This window comes from Pelobates fuscus, chromosome 6 (genome assembly GCF_036172605.1).
Source record: "Pelobates fuscus isolate aPelFus1 chromosome 6, aPelFus1.pri, whole genome shotgun sequence".
In the NCBI taxonomy this organism is placed as follows: domain Eukaryota; kingdom Metazoa; phylum Chordata; class Amphibia; order Anura; family Pelobatidae; genus Pelobates; species Pelobates fuscus.
The window spans coordinates 250,757,666-250,770,652 of record NC_086322.1 but is presented as its reverse complement, the minus strand read 5'-3'; the positions used below and the strand labels follow the sequence as shown (position 1 = coordinate 250,770,652).

Sequence of the window (12,987 nt, the reverse complement as noted above, 5' to 3'; positions counted from 1 at the left end):
TTCCATTTAAAGGGCCAGTTACAAATAGCCATTTGTAACAATACCTAAACACAAATCTTTCTCCCACACAAGTGAAGAGTGGGAAGGAGATCCACACTGATCAGAGTCAATATTTACTAATATTGACCTGACCAGACAAATGGGGATCATAGTAATAATAAATATCATTATAGGGGCACGCTCTGATTGGATGACCCTAGCCTGCCTCTATGATGAGGCAGGCTAGGGACACCCCCAGAAGCCCCATGATGCATTGCCTCCATGGCTGGGGGAGTTTTTCTTTTGTTTGTTTTTTATTTTTTTATAAATCGATTTTATTTATTTTATTTAAGTCTTCATGGATTGCCTCAACCACTCTAGGCACTCAGCACACAGGCAGAGCATCGGAAGCCTGCCTGATGGCTTCCGATACTCTGCTACACTGCCGGGCGCCACGTGGGGAAACCCGGAAGTGATCGCTCCTGGGGAGTAGACAAACAGCTTGTAATGCTTTCTAGTACATAAAGGATACAAAGGACCAAATAACAGGTGCCCAGGCTCCCTTGTACCCCTTTATCAACACAGTTATAAAGTAAATGAAACCATAATAGTGTTCAAGGGATCAGTGCAAAAAATATGCAGAGTTTTAGCGCAAGAGATGCGCCTTTGTCTGGGGCTCAGAACGAAGCATTCAAGATGCTTAAATTAAAATAGGTTTAAAATTCCCTTGTATTGGGATTTAACCGACCAATCAGGGAACCCATGGGAGGAGTCCAACTCTCCTCACTCTTTAGGGGTATGACCGCTAACACATGGGAATAGAAAGAAGCAGGGTCACACGGCACACAAGAGTCACCTAACTAGGATACTGTTGGTACAACTGCACATTTTTTGCTTTTATCACTTGAGCACTATTATGGTTTAATTTACTTTATAACATTGCTGATAAGGGGGTATTTGGGAGCCTGGGTGTCACATCATGCCATGTTCTGCGGAGATGTCTGGATTCTGGTATCCAGTACTCTTTTTACATTTCTTGTTTAGTATTTCTTGGTTTTTCTGGTTTTCTATTCTATGTCTGGTTTTCTTTATGCTGGGTTTTTCTGGGTTCATTCCTGTAATCCGTCCCTGGAATTCCCAGTGTCCAGGTTTCCTTTAAATGTTTGTTTTATGTTGCCACACCTGTTTGTTTTCCATCTTTCCTTTTGTTTCAGTGTCCTGCAGGCAGCTGCTTAAGCCTTCTGCCCTTTCTTGCAGGTAAGTGCTATATATGTGTTTCTTATGGTTCTTTTAGTATACATTAGGCAGAGTAGGACCTGCCAGATATGGGGTACATTGGCGTTGTTGGCAGGCTTATGCAATGTATGATCATATAATGTGACTAAATCCCCATGATTTTCATATATAGTACTTAGTTATTTCTCCTCTTGTTTTGCCTATCATATCTTGTCTTGTTTTATTTTGTATTCCCAGTCCATGTACAGTCCTGTCCAGTCCTGGCCCTGTTGAGTTAATGTTCCCTTATGTATTGTGTACATGTTCTGGGTTTAGCTTTATATCCTTCTCTGGTTCTGGGTTCTACTAGTTCTGTCTTGTTTTCATGTTTGGTGACTATCCTAGCCTTGCCTTGTTTCTGTACTAGATACATTCTTGCTGCAGAGCCTCCCTATTCAGCTCCTGGGAGGTCTGCTTTCTTCCTAGCTTCAAGTTCCTGGGATCCGCTGTAGCTGCATCAGGGTTCTGGTATGTGGCCGCACATACGCTGGTGCTCAACACCAGGGGGCGTGCGGTTACCCTGCACCAGGCCCTACTGTTCTACTTCCACGCTGACTCCGCTCATCATCCTCATCAGGCACAGGGGTCCCGGTCTTCAGACTGCCACCCTGACACTGGGCACCTGTTATTTGGTCATTTTTGTCCTCTTTGTGCTACAATATATTACAGGCTATTTGCCTACTGATTAGCCTTCAGTACACAGAAACCTGGGCTCTTAAGTGTTTTATTAGTATAGTTACATAGGCTGAAAAGAGACATGTATCCTTCAAATTCCGCCTTTCTTACATCTGTTTTTTGCTGTTGATCCAAAAGAAGGCAGAAAAAAAACAGTTTGAAGCACTTCCAATTTTGCAAAAAACTAGGAAAAAATTAGACATTATATAATTGAATATTATGTTTTTGCAAGAAGGCATCTAGTTGCTGTTTAAACATCTGTACAGACTCAGATAAAACTACTTCTTCAGGCAGAGAATTCCACATCCTTCTTGTTCTTACATTGAAAAACCTTTCCTTTGCCTTAGACTAAATCTTCGTTCGTCCAGTCTAAATGCATGACCTTGTGTCCTATGTTTGTGAATAGATTTCCAGACACTGGTTTGTATTGACCCCGTATATATTTGTATATCCCCTCTGAGGAGCCGTTTTTCTAAACTTAAGAGGTTTACATTTGTTAACCTTTCTTCATAGCTAAAATGTTCCATTCCTTTTATTAATTCTTTAGCCACCTCTGCACTTTTTCTAGTGCCCACGTCATGTCCGGTGCAGTCGTGGATGTTTGTGGCTGCATTGGACATACCTCTTTTAAGTACGCAACGCCTCTAGACCTAAACAGTTTACAACCTTTTCAAGCTTTTTTAAGATAAACACCCAATGAATACATGCCTGAAAAAATCATGCATGTAATTCATTGGGGGCATATCTACTAAACCGTGATTTTAAGGGGGTGGGGAGTCTTTGCCCGTTTGGGCAGAGTATCCTTAAAAAAATTATTGTTAGTTAAAGAGACACTATCATCACCAAAACAACTTTAGTTTAACAAAGTAGGTTTGGTGTTTACATCGTGCCTCTGAAGTCTCACTGCTTAATTATCTGGCAATATGGGAGGGACCTTGCTGCACCCAAAGAAAGTGCCATACGGGACGGCTGGCCATAATATCATTCTTTAGAACAGGTACCCATAATTGCATAGCATATTCAAGATGTGGTCTTACCAGTAATTTATAAAGAGGCAACATTATATCCTCATCCCGAGAATTAAAGTGACACTATAGTCACCAAAACAACTTTAGCTTAATTAAGCAGTTTTGGTATATAGATAATGCCCTGGCAGTCTCACTGCTCAATGCTCTGCCATTTAGGAGTTAAATCACTTTGTTTATGCAGCCCGAGTCACCCTTCCCTGCATGTGACTTCCGGAGCCTTCCTAAACACTTCTTGTAAAGAGTCATCTAATATATATACCGTATATACTCGAGTATAAGCCGAGTTTTTCAGCACATTTTTTGTGCTGAAAAACCCCAACTCGGCTTATACTCGAGTCAGAGTCTGTATTATGGCAATTTGCATTGCCATAATACAGACTGGGGGAGAGGGGGCTGGCAGAGCTGTACTTACCTTTCCTGCAGCTCCTGTCAGCTCTCTCCTCCTCCGCGCCGTCCGTTCAGCACCTCGGTCAGCTCCCAGTGTAAGTCTCGCGAGAGCCGCAGGGTCATAGTGCGGCTCTCGCGAGACTTACAGTGGGAGCTGACAGAAGAGCTGACCGGACGGCGCGGAGGAGGAGAGAGCTGACAGGAGCTGCAGGAAAGGTAAGTACAGCTCTGCCAGCCCCCCTCCCCCCCCCCCCACTGAACTGCCAATGCCACTGAAATATCCATTTGTGCAATCAGTTAAAATGTTAAATCATACTTGACATGCATGATTTAAAATTCCATTGGCATTTAATAGCTTTCTGTGGAATAGACTTCTGTATATAAAATGCTAGCTTATTTTTTTTTTCAAGCGCTTCTATGTTTAAAAACAGACATTAATTTTAAGCATCTATTGAAGCTGTGATATTGAAGTTAGGAATATACATTGTTCTGTAAAGTTTTAAAATTAAATCTGTCAATCAGATCTGGCTCTGGCTGTCTGTACTGCCAGGATTTTCCAATGTTTTATTCTGCTTTAATTCATTATATTTTATTTTTACGAGGGAAGGAGAGCCCCCCTCCCTGCTATGTATCAAGCAGGGAGGGGGGACGAAAAAAAATATATAATAATAATAAGAAAATAAAATAATAATTAAATGAAATAAAAATTAATAATAAGAAATAATAATAAAAAAATATGAAAATAATTAAAAAAAGAATAATAAAATTGCCCACCCCCCACCAAAGCTCTGCAACACACACACACTGCACACTGCACACATACACATAGCACACATACACATACTGCACATACTGCACACATACACACGCTGCACTCATACACACACACTGCATTCATTGTACACACACTGCATTCATTATACACACACTGTAAATAAATATTCAATTAATATATTTTTTTTAGGATCTAATTTTATTTAGAAATTTACCAGTAGCTGCTGCATTTCCCACCCTAGTCTTATACTCGAGTCAATAAGTTTTCCCAGATTTTTGGGGTAAAATTAGGGGCCTCGGCTTATATTCGGGTCGGCTTATACTCGAGTATATACGGTACTTCCTTTATTGTAAATTCTGTTTAATTTAGAATGTCTTATCTTCTGCTCTGTTAATAGCGTGCTAGACCTCCTGTATGCAACTAAAGCTCAATTTACAGAGCAAGAGATAAAAACGTTTAAAGTAAATTAAATCTGATTGAAAGTGAAACCATTTTTTTCATGCAGTCTCTGTTTGTCATAGCCAGGGGAGGTCTGGTTAGGGCTGCATAAACAGAACCAAAAGTCATTTAACTCCTAAAGGGCAGAGAATTGAGCAGTGAAAGTGCAGGTGCATGGTCGACACACTATAACTGCTTCATTAAGCTAAAGGTGTTTTGGAGACTATAGTGTCCCTTTAATGCCCTTTTTTTTTTTTTTTTTTTTAATACATGACAATACCTTAACTGGCCTTAGTCACTGCTGACATTGCACATTGTTGCCTATAACAATTCCCAAATCCTTCTTGTGTGTTGTGTAAGTAAGCAGATACATGATTTTTTATTGTGTTTGTAAAGCCTTTAAGGAATGAGAGAGTAGCTTTCCAGCCTTCTTACCTTGGAGATAAAATTTGGATCTAAGAAGACACATACAATAGCTATTTTTAAATGATTGGAGAACTTTAACTTGTTGGGTAAGTTTGAGGTAAGGAGAAAGTTTGTTTTTAAAATTAGTTACATCCTAATTTATTAGCCATTTATTAATCTGTGTGGATTGTGATTTCTTCAAAAAGGTAGCTCCGTGTATAAAAAGAACCGAAGAGTGGCTAGAGAAATAATCGGGGGTAAATTTCAAAGCAAAATAAGGTTAACTGCTCACAGACATGGTTTACAAATGTCTCCTTGCTTAGAAAAGCATAATTTAGTTCCAAAATCCCTTACCCTTAAAGGCAAATTTATCATGCAGCTGTAACATAACTAGTGCACAATCTGACCATGTAATTTGTCCAATGAGAATTTAATAACTTGTACAAGGTCACTAGGATAAAAATAAAATGTATCTATACATGTTTATGAATTGTATAATTGGAAATGAAAGGTCCTTTACATCTGGATACAAAATCTTCCATACATCAGCAAGATTGTGTAAGGCAAGTACAGGGATTTCTGTAGGACTTTAAGGTGTTTAGATCATGGAAGCTTGGCCAAAGAGTCAGTACTAGAATCAGAGATAAAATAAAATACAAATCATCAGAAAACCTTGTTTCGCTGTATTGATTATTCTACAATGCATATCTAAAAATGATCTCTCTGAATTTGGAAAATAGGCATTAAAGGACCACTATAGTGCCAGCAAAACATACTCTTTTTCCTGGCACTATAGTGTCCTGAGGGTGCCCCCACCCTCAGGGTCCCCCTCCCGCCCGGCTCTGGGGGGAGGAAGGGGTTAAACTTACCTCTATCTCCAGTGCCGGGCGGGGAGCTCTCCTCCTCTTCTTCGGCAGGAGCCGCGCACGCATTCAGCCAGTCCATAGGAAAGCATTTACTATGCTTTCCTATGGACGTTGGCGTCTTCTCACTGTGAAAATCACAGTGAGAAGCGCGGAAGCCCTCTAGCGGCTGTCAATGAGACAGCCACTAGAGGCTGGTTTAACCCATTTATAAACATAGCAGTTTCTCTGAAACTGCTATGTTTATAGAAAAAAGGGTTAAACCTGGCTGGACCAGGCACCCAGATCACCTCATTAAGCTGGAGTTGTCTGGGTGCCTATAGTGGTCCTTTAACTAAGATAAACATATATATATATATATATATATATATATATATATATATATATATATATATATATATATGAATCAATATTACAGATTAAATATAAAAATCTGCCTTTTGGGTCTGACACCTTGTGTAGTAATTCAAAGGCCACATTTCTACAATAAATACTTTAAATTCATCTAGCCTTCATGTGGGCTTCTTAGTGATATTCGGTTGGGAATGCAATAGAGTAAAATGTAGAAGGTGGTGGAGTCTTAAAGGTAGTATATTTGAGCCAAACAATGTCACAATCAAATAGTTTCTTTAAAACTTGTAATTGTAGATTGAGCATGTGTTGAGTACCCAAAACCTTATAATTATAAGTGACAAATGTCATATTGTAAGGGCAAACAAACAAATAAAAAAAGAGGAATTAAAGCTATTTAACATGGGTGACATATATGAACGTTTCACATAGAATGTGAGAGCAGATAAGAACCATTCGGCCTATCTTGTCTGCCCAATTTTCTAAATACTTTTAATTAGTCCCTGGCCTTATGGCAAGTTGCAATCAAAAACAAATGTTTACAACATGAATAATATCCAGACCAAAACTATAAGTAAAACATAATCATTGACAGTAGCAGTGATATAAAAATTGCATTGCACCTCTAGTAAGAAAAGAAAAAAACAAAACAAAATTATTTACACAAAATAGAGCCCAAATTAGATCCCATAAAAGGAAAGGTTTGCCATTAGCAAGACCGCAGAAAACCAGGGAAAAGTTTGCCATTAATAGGGCCTCAGAGAACAAGAACCTGGAAGGACATGGAAGAGCGATACATCAACAGATGTCAGAACCAGCAGGACCAGTGTGGTGACCAATAACAATATAACATTGGAAGAAGCGGACAGGTGCTTATATTAGATAAATGAAAACTATCATTCATAGAATATTTAATACCAGCACAAAGTAGATGAAATTTGAGAGGAATGATTCCACAATATTGAAAACAGTACAAAGTAAAACAAATTAAATGAAAATAAAATGGGAGTTAATTCGGAACAAAATAAAAGTAGAGATTAACCACACCGTCAATCAATCAAAAGGCAGAAGTTATATAGAGGAGCATAGCTCTATTAGCATTCATCGGACCTACTGCCACTCAAGAGACATATGGTGTGGAGTTTTCTTCTGTTCCACTTCAAAAAGGCAGCATTGTCCAAATAATGTAAAACAGTTTTGCATTCTTCAAACCTTTTAATTCTGGTGATTGTACAATTTCAGAGAACTAAAATCTTTGTGGAGAAGCCCCACTGGTAAAGAATATAGTGTAGCATAAAAGCGGTCGTAGTAGAAGGCAGACATTTCCAGTGTTGGAGAGCAAATGTGAGAGGCCTTCCTAGATTTGCAAATCTCTGTAGGACGCAGGCCTTGAATTTTTACAACTAGCTCATAGAATTATATTCTATCTATTCTTTTATATGAAAAAAATGGTAAATGCTTACTTTTGCCCACTCTATGGATTCGGTTTAGCTGATCTTGGCCTAGTTCAGGAATCAAACAAGTAAAAGAGCTTATTGCTCATTCGATTTGGGAATAACTCAAATTCTCAAAATGTTCCATCGAAAATGGTCTTCAAGGTCATTCATCTTGGCAGTGCATGTCTGTGGCTTCTGCTCTATTAGTAATGGCGTCCGCCATACTCAATCGATTTGGGAATAACTCAAATTCTCAAAATGTTCCATCGAAAATGGTCTTCAAGGTCATTCATCTTGGCAGTGCATGTCTGTGGCTTCTGCTCTATTAGTAATGGCGTCCGCCATACTTTCATGGACCTTTGCAAACTCCGCTGTTTTTATAGTTTCCAACTGTGAGATCCTTTTTCCCTAACATCTGTCATTTCTTTTTTTCTGCTCAACCACCATCAGTTTAAATTGGTGTATAAGATTGATATTCTACTAAGGATGGCATTCTCACCTCAGAGAGACCCTTCAAAAGCAACTTGATACTCTGTCTCGTCTTGAGATGTCTCACGGTGGAGAGAGTCGGCACCATCTTGATTATGGTCGGGTGACTGGCCAAAAGAGGAGGATATGTCCAGTTTCACCTTTGTTCAAATACCCATTGTGGAAAATTGGTGTAGTAACAATTGTCCATACTTCTCAGCAGTCACCCATGCAACTCTTCCTGCCATTTGGTTATTTCAACGAATAAGCAATCATATATTTGTGAGTCTATCATATTCTTCATATCTGTGAGTGCCAGGAGCAGCTTTCTGCTATGGTTCATTAGTCAATTTAAAAAAGCTTTTTTATTTTTTTACTGGATGTGTGTCAAGTAAAGTTTATTTGTGTATAACATTTTTCTTTTAAGGAAGTTAAAACATCCTGTAGTCCTGTGATTAACACTGTACTAACTACCTGCTATTAGAACATATAGTATGAAGAACGTAAACCCCCAAACTATTTAAATGTCAAAGCTGTCAGAAAAACAAGTTTGTTTCTTTCACATAGTCAGACATCTGATGTTTGCTTTATATCTTTACATCTGAAATGTTTAAATTAAAACAAATGAGCATAACGGACATCTTCTCCATCAAGTTGGTGGAAAACTAATTATAACTAAGATTTACTAAATTCATACACATGGAAAAAAGTGAGAGTACAATGACCCACCTTCTTCTCCATGTAGCCCCAGGAGCTCACTAATGGGTATAGAAAGTGTCCCCTGCTTCCCAATAGATGCCCAGGCTCTACAGGAAAATGGCTCCTACACCAAAATTCACCATTAGGTTCCAAGGCACCACAGGAAAGTAGCTTTTGGTCAACAAAAGCCACCTAGGATCTTGCAAGGAAAGTGTACCCTGCTTGCCAGTATGCTCCCAAGCAAGCCTGGAAAATAGCCCCTGCTCATCAACAGGCTCTTTACATCTCCATCAAGTTGGTGGAAAATAAAAATTGGAATGAAGATTTCCTTAATTCATACACATGGAAATTAAAGTAAGAGTACAATGACCCACCTTCTTCCCCGTGTACTTTCCCATCATAGTTATTAATAAGTTCCTCAATAAAGGTTTCATCTTCCTCTTTCACCTCATCTCCCATGTATGGAATGTTACACAATACAGTCTCATCCTCCACCTAAACAGAAGAGAAAATGTAAAACAATATTTATCTATTAATATAGATTCTTCCATTTGATTGCTTACATGTCTCAGTCCTTTATGATATCACATATTTTATAGAGAGGTCTCTATAAAACTTTGATTAGCAAATGTACAGCATGATAAGCTGATAAGATATACTACAAAAGGTAACAGAGGAATTTGTACAAGATGGCAGAGAGTTAAAGGTATAACTGCAGCAGCTGATAGCATGTGGAAGAGCAGGCTATATAGGTACAAGGAACCAGGGTGGGAGGGAGGAGGGGTGGGCGGTTTGAGCCAAGTAAAATTAAATGGGGCGTCTTGCAGGGGTGGATGTAAAACTGGCCCTAAAGAGTATATGTTGTGAATCCTTGAGTCAGCTCAATGAAGTGGTCTGGATGCCAGATCCCTATCAGAGAAACTGCTATGTTTACATAGCAGGGTTAATCCAACCTCTAGTGGCTGTCTTCCTGACAGCCGCTAGAGGCGCTTCTGCGACGTTGTATGCGAAATTTGCATCCAACGTGCAGAACGTCCATAGGAAAGCATTGAGCAATGCCGCGCATGCGCAATCCACTCTACTCCACTCGGGAGCTGACGTCGGCGGGGGAGGAGAGGTCACCAGCGCCGAGGGAGCCTGCCGCTGGATTAACGTAAGCTGCTGAAGGGGTTTTAACCCCTTCAGCCCAGCGGGAGGCAGACCCTGGATCCCCCAAGGATTACAGAGTCAGGAAAACGAGTTTGTTTTCCTGAAACTATAGGGATACTTTAAGTATCAAAAATTACACAAAGGGGGTGTGGTCTGACTTCTGAACAGAGCAGAAGTGTACCACTGCAGCTCCTGCTCTCAGTTGCAAATATTGCAGATAAAAGCTTAATTACAGCCTCTACTCAACTTCTAAGGGCCACCAGCCGACAGGTAACAACAAGGGGAACATGCTGACACCAAACAAACGGTTCTCCCTGCAGGACTTACCTGAATGCTGTTTGCGGCCTACACGCATGGTCAGCATGGCATGAGGGAGGCAGCTGATCCCCGATGCTACACATGGCTTAAACCTGGAATCAGGGCCCTTGTTCCCTCCACCCCCCTCTATGGACCGGCAGGGGTTATCCCAGTCCCCACAGTGGTGCTAGCCTGCTATCCTTTGCAGGAACTGGCAATCCTTGATGTGTGGCATTACTGCGACCAGCGACCCATGATGGCCGCTAGGGCGACGCCACCACCTCACCACACTGCCTAGGCCTGGGCCTCACATGAGGAACGACTAACCAGAGCCTTGGACCATATCTGGTCTCAATTCTGAATGCGGATTCACCAGCGGACGCAAATTCCTTGACTATTGTTGGGAACCAGCCTGACGCTCACCGACACACAGTCACACAGCGAACCTCTGGGAGAAACCCTAAACCAAAGCGGTCGACGCGGAAGCAGAAACTAAAGTTACGGGAGACACCTTGACGCAGATAATGCAGCTCTGCAGCACCTTGGTACACTGCTCCGCACAACTCCAATGCCATTGAAGGGTTAAGTTCTGGAGAGAGCTCAGAGGGGGACCTGTGGGTCAGGCGTATACCATAGCTCGTATGGAAGCCTGGGGCTGGCTGGGATATGAACGTGCAGGACTTGGGTTTGCATCGCAGTCAGGTCAGCACAAACGACATATTAGGCATTGGCTAATTAACCTGTTTACGCCCTAATGCTTTTCGCGCCTCAGTTTAGCCGGCTCTTTATATTATACTGCTCTTAAAGCAATACTGTCTATAAGTTAGTTTCATATGACACAGAATACTGCAGCTGGCACCTGGTGGTACTACTCATAGTTCCCACTCATTGGTGCTGTTTTAATTTGTTATAATTTTGTCTGATATGCATGCTTGCAAAGCAGCACTGTCTTTTTACTACTTTAAAAAAAATAAAAAGTGCAGTTTGCTTGTCTTGAAATTTGAAAACTACTTTATTTTCCTGATATTCTGTCAAGACTACCAAACTGATGAAACTTTTCATGCACAACCAAAATAAAGAATTATAAAAAAAAAAACTAAGTAAGTTCCAAGGTGGCTAAGTTGAAATTCAACTTGAAATAAAAGTTGTTTTGCTGTTTAACACAAAGTAAATGTGGGGGAAAAAAATTACACAAACATTAAAGCCTGTTATTTAACTTATTATAATAATACTTTAAAAAGATAAAACATAACTGATATAAATTTAAGTAAAAAACATTAACCCATTAGGAAAAATAAATAGTGGGATAATATTCGCCTCTACATCTTTAATAAAATCATGACTTTCTGCTTTTCATGCTCAATAGGTCTGAAATAAAATTCCTTGAAAGTTTACTCTGGTGACCAATCTGCTTATTTCATGATGTCATCCAAATGGCGAAAAAAACTTTGGAAGCCATAGCTCCCTGAGCTGAATGTGTGCCATAAATAGAAATATCAATGCCTGACAATTATATACTGTTTTTCTCGCCATGAAATGGTCTTTATAAAGATACCATTATTTTCATCATATCATATAATTTTTTTTATAAAATATGATGAAAAATGTAAAAACACTCCCAACACCTGCTGGAGATGCGGTGGTAACGATTCGACACATATGGTAGAACTGTCCTCGAGTGAGGCCATAATTGCAGAGATATTGGGAGAAGCCCCACCCTTCGAGATAGAACATGCACTGATCGACACCACCCCGTCCCCAAGAACTGCTTCTAAAAAAAACAATCTACCGTCACCTCCTGAACACAGCCAAATCAGTGATACCTGCCCTCTGGAAACAGGACAAAACCCCGACAGTGGAACAGTAGTTAAAATCCAATCGGCAGAAGCAATGCAAGCATCCCTGACAAACACCGATACAAAACACACAGAGCGCTGGCGACCATGGTTCGAGTATGTGACGGGGGTGGGCGCCGCATGCGTAGGGGGCGCTGGGGCCGACCAACAAGGCCACACCTGAATACTTGACTATCTGAATCCCATACCACTCCTTCTTATTCCTACCTTCCAATCTTGTTCTACATGAGATTCACCCCTCTATCCATTCACCGCACAAATTACCGAGGACCCCACAACATTAGTTTAACGACACCCAGGCACAAATCGAAGTGGCTCAGACGGGAATTGGGGGACGCCAGGTTAAAAAATTACCATTCAAGATGACGGGGCATACCAAGCCAAACCTAGGAATCTCACCCTAAACCAACATAGGTGAAAAGGGTACTAGCTGTGGCACACACACACACAAATAACCACTACCTACCAGCTGTAACATGAACCACATATATAGAATAGGGATCAACAGATTATCGGTTTTACCGATATTATCGGCCGATATTCTGTATTATCGGCAATATCGGTATCGGCCGATAAAACATACCAGGACCGACGGGCCCATTACAAGCCCGGCGGTCCTGGAGTGCCCGCAGCAAGCTGTTACTTACCTTCCCAGCAGCTGCCTTTAGCATCCCTGTTTAAATCTTGCGAGTCCCGCGGCCGTCAGAGCGTTGCCACAAGTTACCATGGCAACGCTCTGCGCATCACACAGACCGCAAGATTTACACAGGGGAGCTAAAGGGAGCTGCTGGGAAGGTAGGTAAGCGCTTACTGCGGGCCCCCACTGCACAGCCCATGCCACCGGACCACCAAGGAATGCCATATCCCCCCCTCCCTAGCCAGGTAACAAGCAGGGACGGGGGACAA

The 12,987-nt window shown here is 40.9% G+C and overlaps 1 protein-coding gene across 1 annotated transcript in view; it reads right to left on the bottom strand.

Annotated features, from left to right (window-relative positions):
* Positions 1-12,987, bottom strand: part of EZH1 (enhancer of zeste 1 polycomb repressive complex 2 subunit) — a 165,718-nt gene that overhangs the window by 99,051 nt on the left and 53,680 nt on the right. The window contains exon 6 of the mRNA XM_063458931.1: positions 9,154-9,274. Coding sequence (XP_063315001.1) covers positions 9,154-9,274 — 121 coding nt within the window. The remainder of the gene's footprint in view (positions 1-9,153; positions 9,275-12,987) is intronic.